Here is a 19609-nt window from a genome sequence, read left to right as displayed (position 1 = left end):
AACAGCTTCTCAAAAAATTATGCACAACACACTTTTAAGTTAAATCTGCACTACTGAAATTTTTTTTCATCATTTAAGTAGACAACAAAACAACAAATCAGGTCCTGCTCCATAGTATTTTCCAATTCCTGAGGCGTAAATGCTCACACTGACCATATAACACAGCTCTCATGAGCTGGCTCACTATGGATGAGAGGTTAAGTCACACAGCTGGGATGTGTGTGAGACATTAAGTAAAGTCAAGACTTTGGAATGGAAGAAGGCTTTTTCTGCTGTATTCTGCTGCTGTGTCCTGACATTCTGGCATATAAATATAAACACACACACATGTAGATATGTTTGTGTAAATATAAAACTATATAAAATATGCAATGCATAGTCTGTATATATGTCACATAATAGATATGCACAATAGATATATGCACTCACATGCACATATGCACATGTATATAAACATATGTATGCATGCTATGTATATAAATATGCACATATATGCATCCATATGTATGCATGTGCATGTATACATGCATATGCAAGTACACAGATATTTAACTATCCTATCCTCCAGCCCTTTGCCCCTGCTAGAGCCAGCAAGTCCCCTGTAAAATGTGTTTGAACTCCTAAAGGTACTCTTCTGCACTATCAAACAAGGAGCTCTTCTGAGGAGATAGGATATGGTCTAGTAGACAACTTGCTCTGCTAGGTAGGACACTATGAAACTATCTTGATTCACTTGCACTGAGCTTTGGAAGATCTAATACCCACCCAGCAAAATATTCTAGAGGGCTCTGAATGCAACCTACGGCCAAAGCTGTTGACTATTAGCTACTACCTAAGCAGCAGTTTTCTCTCTTCAGAGAAGCAAAGGCCCTTTTTAAGAAAGTCAGTTTCTGGGAGGGCTGGGTCAACTGTCCCTATGATTTCTCTGTCCCTGCTAAAGAGCTTGTAGCCTGCCAAGCTGCTCCATCATTGTCAACTCTGTGCCATCTGTCTTGGTAAGTCAGCCAGTGCTATCATATCCCACTTGGACAGAGTGGCTATCTATTAGTGGCAGGGAAAATGGGGAGAAGGGAATACTCGCCATAGCAGTGGGTCAGGGTCTCAACTGGGAGTAAAGAAGAGTGAACTGAAAGGCTGAACTGGGACAATACCACAGTGGGAAACTGATTACAGGAATAGAGACTTGAGCCGGCATTGGACTGGATGCAAGGGGCATCAGGGAGTTGGGTGTCTGATTTTACAGTGGCTGCTTCTGTTTTGTGCCAACCAGCCTGTGCTAACATGTCCGTGTGACTACAGACCAAGCCTTTTATGCCCCCTCTCCTGAATTCAAGGTACAAATTCAGATAAAGGCTTAGATACTGGGTTGGGAGAATGACAACTGTGCTGTGTCTATGTCTCCTCCTCCCTTCTCCAGCCCCCAACCAGTCTTTTGTGAAGTGTGGCTCCTAGCCCTTCAGGCTCACAACTTACATGTTGTCCTGTGTCCTGACCTCCTCACTATCTCCCCGCTGCCCCAGTATCCAAGATGTTGCCAAGTCTGTTGCTTTTACCTTTGCTACCTCTCATACACATCTCCTTCTCTCCTCTGACATTGCCACCACCCTGGTCCAGGTCCTCATCACTCATACTTGGACTATTACAGTGACCTGCTGGTGGATCTGCCTGACTCAAATCTCTTACCACCAGAATCCAGCCTCCATTTAGCCACCAAATCATTTTCTTAAAGCACAGGCCCAACCAAGCTACTCCCCTATTCAAGAAACACCAGTGGCTCCCCATCACCTCCAGCATCAAATACAAAACCCTCTGTTTAGTGTTTGGAGCTCTTCTCCTCCTAATCCTCCCTGCTCCCAACCTTTCTTTTTACGAATTCCTCCCCACCCTTCAATCCAGCGACATGGGCCTCCTGTCTGTTCCATAAACAAGACACTTCTCTGGCTATTCCCTATGCCTATGATGCTGTCCTTCCTCATCTCTACCTCCTGGCTTCCCTGGCTTCCTTCAAGTTCCAACTAAAATGACTATGTGGCGTTAAATCGAAATCATTCCAGCTTTCACAAACTGGCTGATAATAGGTCCCAATCCATGCCTCACCTGTTCATTGTTTGAGTTCTGTTGGCTCACAGTGAGTGCAAACAGCATTGTTTTTTTTCTGGCTGGAAACCCTGAAGGTCTTCCCTTCCCAGAGTGATTCTTTTGTGAAAGCAAACTAGGCCAACTTTTGCCTAGCTCTTACCGAGCTTTAATCACTGAATAGATATTGACCCAGACAAACCTGAGACCTGGGAAAGACCTTAGTTTAAAAAGGCCAAGGTCTCTCACTGCATCCAGGGCCATCTCCAGTCATTCTGACCTATGTCTTGTCACTGGACTCAGATGACTCTGGAGGAGAGAGTGAAGCTGATAACTTTGCCCAGTCCTGCCTCACTTCAATCCAATTCCCTTGCAAGTCAAGAAATCACTCTCTTGATATCGTTGGTCCTCTCTGAGAACAAAAGATAAACAAGAACAAAATGCCACCTTCTAAAGCAGTCATGCCAAATACCTCATCTGCAGGCCATACAAGTCTGCAACATACCCAAGGTAAGGTCAAACCAGATTTAAAATATCATTGAGAAATATTTAACAAAAAGTGAAATATGGTAAAACACAGATAACACTACATTTCAAGACTAGGTCAATGTGCAGCTCGCAGGGGCTGTTACGGATGGTCCAGTGGCTCTATTTTTTATCTGACTTTGACATCACTGTTTCATAAGAAGCCTTTCCTAATGCCTCTTAAATCTAGTTCCTTTCATCCATTAATTAATTCCTATTTGTCCTGTACTTAGGGTGTTTGTTTGTTGTCTCTCCCATTAGACTGCATGCTCTTCTCTTTTTGTATCCCTAGTGCTTATTAGCACAATGCCTGGCACATATTTAGGCACTTAATAAATGTTTATTGGCAGATAAATCATTAGAAGGCTAAGTCTGTGTTAAAAGGATATTCCAAATAGAGTTCAGACTACATGTTTGATTGATTGATCTGAGACTGCACCTGTTACACCAGGGGCATGCTTACAGGTTCCCAGTGTTAAACTCTACTGGTGTAGGAATACAGTCATTATGCTGTACCATAGCATGCACAATTGATTCTCAGGCTAGAAAATAAAATTAGTCCTTTGTTCCGTACCTACTCAGCCTGTACTGCGTGTGGAACTCTCTCTCTTTTACTGCATTATATTCATTCTGATACTTCAGAAGCTGCTCTCTCATCTTGGAAACTTCGGTGCTAATTTCTTCTGGAAACTTGTCGGCGTTCTCCAGGTGCTGCTGCTGCTGTTCTATCTCTGCAGTGAATCTTTTGGCATCCTGCAGCAGGTGGAGCTCAGACTCCTGGGTGCTGTATTTATATGAAAAGAAAAAAGAATTTTACAATTACATGGTATGTTCCCAAATGCCTGGACCATAATGGGAAGGAATCGATGTCCACAGCTATGCTGGATTCTCTCCCCGTTGGGTTCCCAAACCTTTCTCTACTAGTTCTCTATAGAGCCTGGCACTGCCTCTGTCTCACCATCTTTGCACTGGGAAATCACCTATCTGTTCTGAGCTATGTTTTGTGAAAATCTCTATTCCTTTAATTCTGCCGAGAAAGGTCTACCATTCCTCAAAAGAAAAATGTACTAGGACCTAAGAGAAGACAAGTCAAGCCAAAGCCTTCATTCTCTGGTCTTTAGCACTTAAATGAGGAAGGCATTCTCCTATCAGGTTCTTAAAGATCTCTGCTCTGGGCAGGATCCTTTCCAGGAATTTTCATATGGTTTGGGATGGGGAGGGTCTCTGGAATGTCCATCTTTTACTCCTGATCCATTTCTGTATGATTTGCCTTGTTTGTTGAAAGCACATTCATTGGTTGATTGTTAAGGCTGATTCTCATCTTGGTTAACTAAATGTAGCTTGTATAATCTCTAAACATCCTTCTGTATTTAGATGTCTTTTACATAAGTGTTCTAAGCTAGCATCTGGGGTCTAGCCTCCACAATCTGTCTCCAATCAACCGTTCCTGATTTATTTCAAATTATCCTTCACTTTCCCCACGTTGCCAACTAACTAGACAATTAGCTATTTCCTAAATTCAACATATCATCTTCTTGTTCTATTCCTTCACATATCCTGTGCCCCAGTCCTAGAATTCAGTCTCTCCTCTCCTCAGTTCAGATGCCACCTGATCTGCAAAGTCTTTCCCTGCTCAAATGATCTTGTATTTATTTATGTGTCTGTATTTGAATTCATTTGGGTAGAAGGCAAGTTCCTTGAAGGCAGGGCTATTTTTCAAAAAATCCTTGTTTCCTTCTTGGCACTTAGAACAGTGCCTTACATGTAACTGATGACTAATGTTTGGTTGGTTGTTTTTCTGAGGGGATTTGAACTGAGGCTCATTATTGGTCATATGACCTGGGTGGTAGAAATCATTTTCCCTTGGACCTCTCTGTATCTTACATACAATCTCCTTTAAAGGACCAGAAGCAGATTCCATGGTTTTTTCTGTATTAAAGTCTATAGTCACTTTGGGGCTGCCCATTGAGTTTCTCTCCTTTCTCAGCAATGCCTCCGCATTTTCAGCTTATTTTAACCCAATGACTGACAAAGCTTTTCCTAGTTCATGTTATCAGCTGGACCCTAGCTTCTCTTTTTTTGATGACTCATCACTCAGATCCTCAGAGAAATGGTCTCCTTGAATTCTATTTTTACATTTTTATGAGAATCAAATAGTTTAAATATAAAGTGACAATGGACGTAACTTCCACCAAGGAAAGAGGATAGTTATCTCTTTACCTACCAGGTGCAAGTAACCTTGAAACTTCTTGGTTTAATTTCAATGTTACTCTATAACATTAATAAAGAAACCCCCTAATTTATGAAAAAATTATATCACATAAGTTTCTTTGAGAGTTGTTTGGAATTTAGAAAACATTTTCCCCATAGAAGTAATGTTACAGATGGCACTTGGGCAGACCAAGCCAACCCACCTGGCATAAAGCCATTTAAATGCAATGTCTCTAAGTATAGTGTTGTATTAATAGCACTACAGGACCTAGCCGTCCTATGTAATGTTGCATTCAGAGTTCTCACTCGGGGAGTTTGGAATACCTTTCTGCCTAGGCAGCAGGAACAGTGTTCTTCCCACACTTCCTCATTCCCTTCTATCTGTCCAACCTGCTAGAGAGTGGGAGCAGAAATTCCAACAGTTTTGAAAGGATTAATTCCCAAGACTCTTTGGACTTATTGATAATACCACCTTCCAATGCTATGGATAGGAAAGAGAAGCAGATATGGAGGAGAGGAGCAGGAGCTTGGTGAGGAGGGGGAGCATGAGGAGACTGACCCTTTCATCTTTTTCTTTTCCTTCCTCCTTTTTATGCCAACAGGCACTGAGGTGAAGTAAGAAGCAAGAAAAGGACTGGAAGATTGTGAGGAATGATGGCAGAGATCTTGGCAGTGGTCACATGGTAGATGATCAGTGTTAAAGGAAAATAGGGAGGTCAAGAAAATCAGAGAGGGCAGGGGAGCTCCTGTCATCATTTGTCAGCAATGTATCCATGGACCCTTTTCATGAATTGCTGAGGCCTTAAAAATATAATATATGAGGATGTTACATTTTTAGAACCTTCTGGATATGAAAACAACATAAACAAGTTACCTAAATAAATAAGATATTTTTTGGTGATAGCATTTACCTAAATAAAAATAAGATTTTTTTACTCATTTATATTGTTTTCATATTTTTTTACTCAAATTAGTATGTAATAAAGTAAAACTTCATTTATACATATTATAGGCCACTTACTAACGGCCACATTTCTATATTACCTACAGTGTCAGAACAACGAGTGGACTTTCTAGACCTTTTGGATTTTTGTATGTTTTGATGCTCCAAAAAATCAGAGCTATCTACAAGTCTGAATATATCATTTTATTTTCTTTGTCTCTCCTATTACATTTTAAGGTCAGGAGAGGGTTCACTTTCACTTCTATATTCCTAGAGTCTATCCACTGATCATTCTATATTGAATTTGAAATAAATGTTTGCTGAATTTTGAAAGTTCTGATTATAACCTATTATCCTCTCTCTCCCTGTGCCACTTCTTCATCTTCTCCATGACTTAGATTTCTTTCATCCTTAAGTGCTCTAGCTTCACTTCCTTTCCTTTCTTGACCCTATAGTTAATCAGTTCAAATTTATAGTATATTCTAACCCTGAATTCATAATCTACTTACTAGTAACTACCACATACACACAAACACACATGCAAAATGTCACTTTAGTTTTTGCAAGGCACTTTAAAGATAATCTCTCACTTGCTACTCCACACAACTTTGGTAGATATGTATTACTATTATCCTATTTTACATTTGAAGAAACGGAGGCAGACAGAGGTTGGGACTTACAGCTAGTAAATATCTGAGGATAGATTTGAAATCAGGTACAACTTAGTTCCTTTGCTCTTACTCATTTACTTTTAAATGGTCCTAGAGAAAGTCATATTACATATTTATCTGAACTGAGCCTTAAGTGTATTTCATTTCTCGGTAGCTGTTCCAAACCATCTATTGTCTCCTCAAGCCTCCCACTCCACCTCTCCCTCTCAGCAGAAGACCTCAGCTCCTACTTTACTGAAAACAAAAGTCATTTCACTGTTAATTTCCTCTTTCTCCTTCTCTGTATCTCAAACTCCCCTAATCTCATTCTTGATTCTCACCTCCTTTATTCTAGCCTTTGATAAAGAGGTGACTCATTTCTTCAGGAAAGCCCATCTCTTTACATATCCCCAGAGACCCCCTCCCCTACCAGCTTCTTTATCATTTTGTCCTCACAATCATCCTCCCACTCTAATTTTTGGTCTCTTTCTATTGGCACCTTCTCTGCTGTCTACAAACATGCTTAACTTACCTCTCTCCCATCATCAAAAAAACCTTCTTCACTTGACTTTTCTATCCCCTTATACTATGGTCCTTATGTCTCTCCTCCCTTTTACCATTTAACTCCCAGAAAAAAAAAGGAAGTCTTATATTCTGTACCTTCATTCCTATTTACATTCACTTTAATTAGGAGTACGTATTAACAAGGCTTTGTTCTGAGTCCTTTTGTCTCTCTGCAAACTCTCTCAGGGATTTCAGTTAGCACCTCTATGCAATTATACAGGACACTCAGAGATTTAAATGTCCAACTCTGGTTTTTCCTCTGACCCCTCCACCCCCATGCACACATCCCTGGTTTCTTACTGGACACCTCCCAGGAGATGTCTCATAGAATCTCAAACTCAACTCATCTTTCCCTCAAAACTGACCACTTCCTCCTAACTTCTCTATTTTCATAAAACTCTTTCAGTTCCTCAGGCTCTCAACCTTAGTTATCTTTAACTCTTTACTTTCCTCCACACTCCCCACATCTAATCAGTTGCTGAGTATTGTTGCTACCTCCACAGTATGTCTTGGATCCGTTTTCTCCTTTACAGTCACACAGCTACTGTATTAATATTTAGGTCCTTATCGCCTCTCCTCTGGTACTAGAAGAGCTTCCTAACTGATAGCTCTGTCTCTGATCTCTTCTTTCAATTCAGACTCCACATAATTGCCAAAACAAAAGCACTAGTCTAGACCATTCCCTCACCCAAGAAGCTCTGCTTGCTGATTTTCTATTATCTGTAGAATAAATAGGAAAATCCAGTGTTGGGCATTGAAAGCCCTTTCCATTCTGGCTTTAGTCTAAGCTTCCAGGGTTACTTTCTATTACTGCTCCATACTCTCTAGATTCCATCCTACTTGGCCTCCTCCTGTTCTATCTCCCACTCTCTGCCTTTGCACAGGTGATCCCTCATGCCTTCTTTACCTCTGTCTCTTAAAATCTCTATTATTTTTCAGTCATCTTTCAGTCACACCCAACCCTTCATGACCCCATTTGGGGTTTTCTTGGCAAAGATACTGAAGCAGTTTGCCATTTCCTTCTCCAGTGGATCTTGTGGGTCCATTTTGTCACGCGATCAGAGGTTAAGTGACTTGCCCAGGGTCACATAACTAGGAAGTATCTGAGGCTGATATGAACTCAGGTCTTCCTGATGCCAGGTCCAGTGCTCTAACCACTGAGCCACCAGTTTAAAATCCCTAGACTTCTTCAAAATTCAGCTCTAGTTATACCTTCTGCATGAAACCTTTCCTACACAGCCTTTCGTCTTTGCCTAATGCCCAAGTTTACTCATATTTAATTGTTATATATTTTAATTATAGGTCTACATATTGTTTCCCTTGATAGAAGGGTCTACATGTTGTTTCCCTTGATAGAAGGTAAGGCCTTTGAAATCAGGGAGTATATAGTACCTGTTATAGAGTAGGTGCTTAATAAATGCTTGTTTTGAATTATTTTTGATACTTGAATCAATTGGCTCATTCACTGAATTCCTGTTCATACACTATGAACCACACAAATGAAAAACATAGTAATTTACATATTTTCAATATTAGAGTATTTTTTTTTTTGCTTCTGGCAAGTTTTGAAAAGGAAACATACAATATTTTCCCTCAATCGATAATTCTTTATTGAGATTCTACTATAACATCAGTACTATGCTAGGGTCTCTGGGCCCTATACGAGAAAGAGAGAACAAAGAACTTTGCTTTTAAGAACAACAATCTATTTCCTCCCCTAGGATGTTGCTTTTTTGTTTTGTTTTGTCTTGTTTTTGAATAGTAGGAAGTATCCTGAAAGTTTGGCCAGACCACTTCAAGATGTGATTTTTTTTTTCTTCCTTTGGACAAAGTATAAAGAATAATTAAATGGTTTTTTAAAACTGCCCTGTGTGTAGGTGTTGATGCAGATGCTTCTCTTGGCTACGGTTTTGAGCTAACTCTGGCAGCAGGGATCAATTTACCCGAATAATTAATTACCTCTTGCTTTTTTTTTTTTAAGTGTCAATAGAGCTCCTAAAAGTTGGGAAATTATGTAAGCTTGGCAAATATTCCATGGAATTTGTGAGTGACATACCTTATCACAATATCATGCAGTAAAGTATACTTTGCTTTCAGCTCAGCCATTCTCGTGCCAGGTATTTTTCCAGCAGCAAATAACTAGTACAGGAGAAAATATCATTATTAAACATCGTGCTTTTAAGTAGAATTAATTCAGTTTATTTATTTTACAAACATTTATTAAGTGTCTAATGGTTTCTAAGAGTTCAGAAGAATACAAAAATTACATAAATCATGGACGTACCCTCATGTTCCTGACAGTGTAGGAGAATAAGACACAAACACAGATAACTATAATACACAACATTTCATGATTAGATGCATTAGAAATTTGAGAAACAAAATACTCAGGGTTAGTCATGCTATAAGAAGTGTTTCTTATAGTTTTATTTAATTTGAGTAAAAACTCTAGAATTAGGAGCAGGATGCCTAGGGCATATTTATTTATTTCAAAGTAATTTCTTATTGATGTTTTCTATTTTTACATCACTATCATATCTCATACATTCTTCTCCTTCCCCCCTCCTAAGAGCCAGATGACAAATAGTGGTTGGTTGTTGTTGTATTTTTAGAGAGGAAAAAAAATCAGTATTATTGTCAGTACATTGAGAAAGTCCAAAAATATGTGCAATGTGTAATGCACCACTGATGGGCAAGTTCTCATATTTCTTCATTTGAATCCCAATTAATCTTTACAATTTTGTTACATTTGTTTTTGATTTTTGGCATGTCATTCTTTCCATTTACATTGTTGTGGTCACTGTGTATATTTTTTTCTGACTCTCCTCATTACTCTGAATCAGTTCATATATATCTTTTCATGCTTCTCTGTATTCATCACATACGTTACATATGTCATTTCTTAGAATGAGGCAGTAGTCTATTACATTCATGTACCACAATTTGTTTAGCGGTAGCAGTGCCAGGGGTGGGGAACCTGCAGGTTCTGTGAAGTTTGTATTCAGTCAAAGAGCTGCACTTGAGGACCTAGAGGGCCACATGTGGCCTCAAGGCTATAGGTTCCCTACCCCTAGTGGCAGCTATTCCCCAACCAATGGGCATCTTCTTAGTTATCTTAGTTATCACAAAAAATTAATGCCATAAATTAATATTTTGGAATGTATCGGACTTTAGGGCATACTCTTTAGAAGTCAATGGGAACACAGCTTTGGCTGGGATGGGGTGTGGGGGCCAGCATTTATAGTCATTAGTAATGGTCAACAAAGCACCTAAGAGATTTGACTACTTCTTTCCCAGTGCCAGTGGAGATCAAATTTCAATCAACTGGGGTGCACTGTGTATTAACAGAAGTTAAGTGATTTGCCCAAGATTGAACAGCTTGTTAAGTATCTCAGAGACATAAAGATGCTCCCTGTCGCTAGGCAAATGTGTGTTCAGAGATCCTTGAGCTACAAAACACAGATGAATCTAAAAAAAGGCAATTCAAGATTTGATACCTTATTGCAAGAGCTGAGAGCTTTGCAGAGATAGCTATGACCATTGGACAGAACAGGAGGGTGATTTGGACTGCTTCTGCCAGTATGGAGGGGCCAGGATGAATTGAAAAGTGCTCTGGATGGTACAGAGGACATACACCAGGAAAGGAACATGATTTTATTTTCTCATGGAGTGATGGTATAGCAGCAGAAGACAATTTAGCAAATTTCATGGACCTGATTCCTTGTAGAATCTGTTGTGGAAGACTCAGATGTGGAAGATTCTTGACTCTGATGTGGAAGATTTAAGTAACACTGGGGAATATTTGTGGTGAGGCACTGAGAGACCAGGATCTATTGGGTAATTTTTTTTCCTGTGATTTGCCTAACACAAAATTTATTGTTAGATCTTTCTTTTGTTACTTTACGGTCAGTGTGTTTACACACAAGGCTGTGATAAAATCTTACAGAGTGTCCAGTGGAGCAATTTCTCCACGATTTTGAGTCAAGAGAAATGACATCTTCCTAAGGGAACCTGGGCCTTTCATACTAAGGTTAACATTAACCCAGATTTTTGTTGTTGTAACAGTAAATGCACAAAAGGAATATCTGAATGTCTTTCTAGGTCACAGCATCTGGTTAGTTTTATTCCTCCTCCCTTGAACCTCAGCTACATGAGTGCAATGACTTATCTGCTCCACCTGCAGGCCCTGCAAAGCTACCTTGGGATTGGTTCTAGACAGAGAAGAATATAAAAGCTCAGAGTGCAGGGCAGGAAACTACCCTGAGTATTGTCTTCTTGATGGCAGAGGCAGCTAGAGGCGCAGTGGATAGACAGTGGGCTTGGAGTCAGGAAGACTCATCTTCATGGGTCCAAATCTGGCCTCAGACAATTATTAGGCTGAGTAACCCTGAGCAAGTCACTTAACCCTGTTTGCCTCAGTTTCCTCATCTGTAAAATGAGCTGGATAAGGAAATGGCAAATCACTCCAGTATCTTTGCCAAGAAAACCCCAAATGGGACCACTGCGAATAGGACATGACTGAACAACAACAAAATCCTAATCCCAGCCACTAGCTGGACAATGACCACATCTAACTGACAACATCTGATGGGCTTCTAAATGATTCCATCTCTGTGGGTCTGCTTTTTCTACCAACTAGTGAGAGAATTTCTTCCTTTCTTTTGGTTAGCAAATAGATTAGTCACAGGGCTTCTTATTTAGGTCTTCAGATTTTGCTTTGGAAATGATTTTATTTACTATATTCTTACTTCAGGCAATTGGGAAAGCTATATATTTGATCACTAGACAAGTAAAAATATTGCATAATTGTGTTTTGTAATTACCTGGAATAACTGGATTCTTACTGCTCCATATCACCACCTTCATATTTCATATGTAGATAGGTAGATATACTTTTTAAACGCAAGGAAGAATTGTCTTAAGAGTCTTAAATTAAGAAGAAAATCTGGTCCCATAGATGTTGGCAAAGATATTGGAGTGGTTGGTCATTTCCTTCCGGAGCTCTTTTTTTATAGGTGAGAAAACTGAGGCAAAGAGGGTTAAGTGACTTACTTTGGGTCACACAGCTAGAAAGTATCTAAAGTCCATATGTGAACTCACTTGATCACCTAGCTGTTCCAGACTATGTCCAGATAGCTACTAAAAATCTGCACAGGTGGAAGGCGTGTGTGGAGTATCCAGGGAGGGCCAGCACTTCTGGTGTGAGGGCTTAATGAGCCCTCTTTCAGGGCTTGTTATCCACCTTTGATTTCCATCTGTCACCCAACCCTCACCTGTGGCTCTAAGTGGCATGCATATTTGCCACATCCCAGTAAGCCATCTCAGCAGATGGGTTAAACCAGGCTGAGGGTAATTTACAGGCCTCAAAGCCATCAGTGAATTAGGGGAATGTCTACCCTAACCATTTTTTTGGTGTCCTCCAGTAGAATGGGTCAATGAGAACAAAGAGTTCCAACAATCATGAAGGTGGTTGAAACAGGTACCGTGGAGCACTTAGAGCTTGGTCAGACATTGAAGAAGCCAGGGTCATCCACCCTAGCCCAGGCCACTTCCAGTAGCTCTGACTTTTGTCTTGCCTGAACTTTTATCAGTACAGCAAATTATTATTTCAATACTTACATACATATATATATATATGTATATATATATATACACAAGGTCCTTCTTGGCTTTGAGTCTCTGATCCTATGATTTTACAAAGTGTTACCATGCAGGCAGCCCTAAATTTTGGCATCTCTGGCAGGGTATGTGTGGGTTTGTTTGTAAGTATAAGAAAAATTCTTTTTTCTCAGAGCAATAACTGATAATATCACCTCCCCCTTCCCTAGATGCTGCCCACCTACTCCAATGGCCTGGTATTCTAAGCAATTCAGAGCCTCCCAAAGCATGGAGCCTCAAATAATTTCCCTAATGTGTCATACTCTAGTTACAGTCCTGTCTTTGTATTCTACTGACTCAAAATGTGCCTGTCTTTGCAGGAACAAGCAACATAGACAATGAAGTGGTAACTTTGCAGTTGGAAGACTTGAGTGACATTTTCCTTGGGGAGATTTTTGTCAGCCACGTCTTAAAGAGACAATGCAAGAGTTGGTCATCAACTCTCCTTTCTGTAGTGGCAGTGCTAGGTTCTGATGTCAGATTGCTTCTCAGCCATATTGTCCCTACTTCATACTCCTTTGGTACTACTTGGTAGCCCTCTTCATAAGTCACAATAGAAGGTGAGCCAAGGAGGCATGCTGGCAGTCTCCTATGCCAACAGAGAAGGCAGAAATGCTAAAGAATTGCTTATTCTTCCCTTCCGTTTCGGCAGGTCCATCAAGACTCTGATTCACAAGAACTTGTGAAGAACATCGACAGGGCAGCATACTTTACATTTAATTATTGTTTCCATATGAACTTGAAACAATTAGGTCAAAGGCATATGTAAAGTAGTTATAGCTCTATTTTTGTCTGTAATGTGTGTCCAGTTATGAAGTCTATTAAAAGCTAATCTAATCAAAATTTTTTTAGCATATTATACACATAAACTATAAAGACTTAAAAGAAACTTTTCTGTGAGATCATAGGTCTCCTTAGATAGATTTGACTGACTCACAAAACTGATCTCAGTTCTCAAAGATGAAAATAATTCTGCTGTAACAAAATAACAGTAAATGGAAAAAATGGTGCATGACAAGCAGATACAGAACCAAGTTTATCATACTTTAAAAAATGTATGATGAATGAGATATAGCATAAAAACTAATATGAAATGGTTAAAGGGCATACCCAACTAAGGGTAAATAGAATGTCAGAAGGTCAAAAATATGAGATCATAATTGATGCTTGTGTTCCTAAACCAACTTGCTATTAATTGTGACTTGAAGAAAAATTAATGTTAGAAGCTTAATAAGTCATGGCAATAAGTTTATGATTTCATGGTTGCCATGAAGGGATTTGGAAAAATTTCCAGAGATTCAGATTCTAGGACATTTCAAGGAAAGTAGTCATTCAGTAAACACTTCAACATGAACTCTGTAAGAGGGTCAGTGTGAGAATACCCTGAGGAATATCCGGGCATTTCCCTTTTTGCCTGTGGTGTAACCTTTACATCTTCAAGGAAGAGCATACATTCAGCTCACCCCACCCTTTAAATTGCCCACTGATCTGGGATCTCTGTGAAAAATGAGTGGATGAGGTCACAATCAGAAGAAAATGTTTCTTGGTCCCAAATCCTTATATTAAAACCAGTCTTGCAGATGAAAATAAATTTGTTCATTTATTCACTGTAATACATGTCTGGCAGTGACCTTTATTTCCCACATTTAAGACAAGGGGCTTAAATTTAAAAAGTTAAGAAAGGATTGGTGTAAAGACATATAGCTGATGGAGGTTAGGGAAGGAAACTAATGAGCAGCATGAAAGAGTGGCATGGTCATGTGAGAATAAAGTGAAAAGAGAGGAATCTCAGAACAAACCAAGGATGATGATGAATATAAATAACACCACAAAGGTTTGTTGGTGTTTTTTAAAATGTATGTTAGGGCAAGAGCTGGATTAGGAGCCATTGCTCAAAGTAGATGGAGCAATTATTCTTTAAAAAAAATTGATTGACACTTGCAGCTAAGATGGTACCATGAAAGTTTCTTAGCAGAGGCCAGTTCCCCTGACAAATAACCCAGAAAAACTTCAAAGTGCTCCATATGAAACACTGATTAATAAGCACCAAAGGGAAACATCAGTGAGTTGCTCCATCCATCCCAGGACTTTACAAGATGACTGCTCGAAGCCTGTGGGCATTCTGAATGAGGGATTTCAGGGGGAGACTGAAATTAGCTGGAGCTCTGGTAAATGGTACTTGAAATGGGAAGCCTCTTGGCCTTTGCTTAGTGCTGCAGCTAAAGACAAAGCTAACTTCTAGTATGGAACTGACTAAAGATACTGAGACAGATCCTTCCATTAAACCCCTGATCCACTGAAAACAGATGGAAAAACTGAAGCTGGAGATAAAAAATGGATTTAGAACTTGGGGTCTGGGGGGAAATTGATAAGAAAATAAACACCTTAGGGGAAAACAAGTAGGCAGTCTTGCTAGTATAGTGGACTCCCTGAAAAATAAAATGGAGCAAACAGAACTCAATGACTCTACAAGAACAAAATTTTAATAGAGTTAAAAAAACTTTAAAATTGGAACATATGAGGACAATTTGGAAAATAGTTTGAGAAAAGATGATTTAGAAATCATCAGACTCCCTAAAAGCCATGAACAAAAAAAAATATCTAGCTATCATATTTTAAGAAATCATGAAAGAACAGTGTTCAAATATAGTAGAACCAGAGGACAAAGAAAAAACTCAGAAAAGTCATAGCTAAAAACCAGATCTTCTAGGCTAAGAAAAAATATATAAAATGAATATCCAGAAAGAAAGAGTATAGGCACCAAGAATCTCCAATCAGTATTACACATCACTCTGCTGCAATTACCATAAAGGATCTGAGTGTGAAGGGAAAATCTTGGAATACAATATTCCAAAAAACAAAAGATAAATGTTCATAATCAAGAATAATATAGTCTTAAAATGAATATAATCCTATAAGGGGGAAAGGGGATTATTAATAGAATGATGGGTTTTCAAGCACTACTGATGAAAAGACCAGAGACAAAACACAAATAAGACAAGAGAAACCTAGAAAGATAAATACATTTGAATGAAATTGGAATTTGAATTGGAAAGAGCTAAATTGATGATCAGGCAGCTAGGTGACCCAATGAATAATGTCGGACCTGGAATCATGAATACTTAAGTTCAAATCCAACTTCAAACATTTACTAGCTGTGTGATCCTGGGCAAATCACTTCACCCTGTATGCCTCAGTTTCTTCATCTGTAAAATGAGCTGGAGAATGAAATGGCAAACCACTCCAGTATCTTTGCCAAGAAAATTCCCAATTGGGTTATGAAGAATCAGACACAACTGAAATGACTAAAAGATGATTGTGTTTTCATTTTTATAGGGGAACAAGAAAGAAATGTACCCTCAGAACACCATAGTCTTGAAGAGTTAATGAGGGGAAAAAAAGAGAGAGATGCCATGGGGGTGATTTTGTTATGTTAGTTTTGAGAGAGGAAAGAAAAAGGGAGGGAAAGAGAAAAGGGAGAAGGAGTAAAGACTGGGGAAATGAGTAAAAACCAGAAAAAGAATCAGACTAAAGAATCTTACTTTGGTGAAAAGGAAGACCAAAGTATATAAACAGAAGACAACAAAGTCAAAGCTCCTTCATCCAAAGCCTCCAAGAAAAATATAAATTGTTTTCAGGCCTCTGCTCCAAAAGCAGAGCAAAAATTGGGAAGAGAAATGAGAGTGATGCAAGAAAATCATGAAAAGCAAGTCAACAGCTTGCTAAAGGAGACCCCAAAAATGCTGAAGAAATTACCATTAAAAATAGACTAACTCAAATGACAAAAGAGACCCAAAAAGTCAATGAGGAGAACAACGCTTTAAAGAGCAGAATTAGCCAAATGGAAAAGGAAGTTCAAAAGCTCACTGAAGAAAACAGCTCTTTGGAGGGGCGGAGCCAAGATGGCAGAGTAGAAAGACATACATACTCTACCTCCAAACCCACTGACTATAAAATATCTGTAAAAAAAGAACCACCAGAGAATTCTGGAGCAGCAGAAGCCACAGAACAACGGAGCAGAGGAGATTTCTGTTCCAGAGAGCCTGAAAACCTCTCGTAAAAGGTCCCTCGCGCCCCAGACCCAGAGCAGAGCCCAACCCTGCCTCAGTGACGCGGTGCCGAAAGGAGCAGATCCGAGCAGGCTTCAGAGACGGAATGTCCAGAGGCCACGCGAGTCCCCCACCCACAGGTGACAAGGGTTGGTGAGAAGGTCTCTTCGGCGGGTCGAGAGGGGCGTGGGGTGCCCCCATAACTCAGGCCCCCTCGGGAGGCAGCAGCGGAGGTGGGAGCAGACCAGGGCTCCCCAAGCAGGCAGGAGCCCTGATCCATTGTTGAAGGTCTCTGCATAAACCCCCTGAGGGAACTAAGCCCGAGAGGTGGCCCTGCCCCAACCTGAGCAGCTGAACTTAATCTCACACTGAATAGCAGCCCCGCCCCCACAGAAGCCCTGAGGCTGGGGAGCAGCATTTGAATCTCAGACCCCAAGTGCTGGCTGGGCGGATCTAGAGGCGAGGTGGGGGTGGAGAGGACACTCAGAAGTCAAGTCACTGGCTGGGAAAATGCCTAGAAAAGGGGAAAAAAATAAGACTATAGAAGGTTACTTTCTTGGTGAACAGAAATAGTTCTTTAAAAATTAGAATGGAGCAAATGGAAGCTAATGACTTTATGAGAAACCAAGAAATTACAAAACAAAACCAAAAGAATGAAAAAATAGAAGACAATGTGAAATATCTCATTGGAAAAACAACTGACCTGGAAAATGGATCCAGGAGAGACAATTTATAAATTATGGGACTACCTGAAAGCCAAGATCAAAAAAAGAGCCTAGACATCATCTTTCATGAAATTATTAAGGAAAACTGCTCTGATATTCTGCAACCAGAGGGCAAAATAAATATTGAAAGAATCCACCAATCACCTCCTGAAAGAGCTCCCAAAAGGAAAACTTCTAAGAATATTTTAGCCAAATTCCAGAGCTCCCAGGTCAAGGAGAAAATATTGTAAGCAGTCAGAAACAATTTGAGTACTGCAGAAATACAATTAGAATAACACAAGATCCAAAAATTTCTACATTATGAGATCACAGGGATTGGTAAATGATAGTCCAGAGGTCAAAGGAGCTAGGATTAAAATCTACCCAGAAAAACTGAGTATAATACTTCAGAGGAAAAAATAGTCATTCAATAAAATAGAGGACTTTCAAATATTCTTGTTGAAATGACCAGAGCTGAATGGAAAATTTAACTCTCAAACACAAGCAACAAGAGAAGCATGAAAAGGTAAACAGGAAAGAGAAATCATAAGGGACTTACTAAAGTTGAACTGTTTATATTTCTACATGGAAAGATCATATTTGTAACTCTTCAGAATTTTTTCAGTATTAGGGTAGTTGGAGGGATTATATACAGATAGTAGACAGAAGGCACAGGGTGAGTTGAATAGGTAGGGATGATAACTAAAAAAATAAAATTAAGGGGTGAGAGAGGAATACATTGGGAGGAAAAACGGAGAAAACAGAGTGGGGCAAATTATCTTACATAAAAGAGGCAAGAGAAAGCCTTTTCAATGGAGGGGAAGAAGGGGGAGATGAGAAGGAAAGAGTGAACCTTACTCTCATCACATTTGGCTTAAGGAGGGAAAAATATGCACACTCAATTTGGTATGAAAATAGATCTTACACTACAGGAAAGTAGTGGGAATGGGATAAGTGGAGGGTGGGGGAATGATAGAAGGGAAAGCAAATGGGAGGAGGGGATAATTAGAAGTAAACAGTTTTGAGGAGATATAGGGTCAAAAGAGAGAATAGAATAAATGGGGGGCAGGATAGGATGGAGGAAAATATAGTTAGTCTTTCATAATATAACTGTTATAACTACCCATGTGTAACCTATATTGAATTCCTTGCCTTCTCAGTGGGGATGGGTGGAAAGGAAAGAAGAGAGAGTGGTTGGAACTTAAAGTTTTAAAAACAAATGTTAAAAATTGTTTTTACATGCAACTGGGAAATAAGATATACAGGCAATGGGGTATAGAAATATATTGTGCTCTAGAGGAAAACAGAGCAGAAGGGGATAAGAAAAGGGAGGGATACAATAGAAAGGAAGGTAGATTGGGAGAAGGAGTTATCAGAATATACACTGTCTTGAGGTGGGCGGAGGCAAGAGATAGGGAGAAAATTTGGAACTCAAAATCTTGTGGAAGTGTTGAAAACTAAAAATAAATAAATTTTAAAAAAAGAAACAGAATGGCCCCAAAATACAATGGGCTTGCTGCAGGATCAGAGGGTTTTGAAATGACTCATTAGAGAGAAGGAAGTGAATCTTCTGTCTCTCAAACATCTTCAAGCAGAGGCTAGATGTGCACAGAGACTTCTTATCCAGATATGGAGCACTGAGGTCCCTACTAATTCTGATGTTCTATTATAAGACTTTGAATTCAAGTATACTGGAGCCAGCTTTAACTAGCTGATGTGTCCATTGTTAAATTTTTGGTATGAGCATTTACACTTCAGAAATCTGACAATTACTCCAAACAAAGGCTTTATTATTTTGTTAAAAAACAAAACAAAACAACTTCCTTTGAGTGAAGTGAACAGAGCTAGGAAAACACTGTACACAGTAACAGCAATATTTTACTATGTTCAATGCTTAATGACCTAGCTATTTTCAGCAATACAATGATGCAAGACAATTGCAAAGGACTTATGTTTAAAAATGCTATCTACATCCAGAGAAAGAACTTATGGATCTTAACGTAGACTGAAGCATACCATTTTTCACCTTTTTTTTGTCCTGTTGTTCTTTTGGTCTGTGTCTTCTTTTACAACATGACTAATATGGAAAAATGTTCTGCATGATTGTGCATGTATAACCTATATCCAATTGCTTACCACCTCAGAAATTGGGGAGATGAGGGAGGAAAGGAGAAAATTTGGAACTCAAAATTTTCTAAAAGAATGTTGTCTTTCCATATAATTGGGAAA

At 39.3% G+C, this 19609-nt stretch overlaps 1 protein-coding gene across 2 annotated transcripts in view; it reads right to left on the bottom strand.

Annotated features, from left to right (window-relative positions):
* The window catches only part of CCDC146 (coiled-coil domain containing 146), a 187666-nt gene that overhangs the window by 95225 nt on the left and 72832 nt on the right, over positions 1-19609 (bottom strand). For both annotated transcript variants that reach the window (XM_072653160.1, XM_072653161.1), the window contains 2 exons: positions 9026-9108; positions 3176-3385 (listed from right to left, as the gene is read on the bottom strand). In XM_072653160.1, coding sequence (XP_072509261.1) covers positions 3176-3385; positions 9026-9108 — 293 coding nt within the window. The remainder of the gene's footprint in view (positions 1-3175; positions 3386-9025; positions 9109-19609) is intronic.

The sequence above is a fragment of the Notamacropus eugenii genome, chromosome 3 (assembly GCF_028372415.1).
Source record: "Notamacropus eugenii isolate mMacEug1 chromosome 3, mMacEug1.pri_v2, whole genome shotgun sequence".
NCBI classification, from domain to species: Eukaryota; Metazoa; Chordata; class Mammalia; order Diprotodontia; family Macropodidae; genus Notamacropus; species Notamacropus eugenii.
Note: the sequence above shows the minus strand (reverse complement) of the source record. Positions and strands in the feature narration are given on the sequence as shown.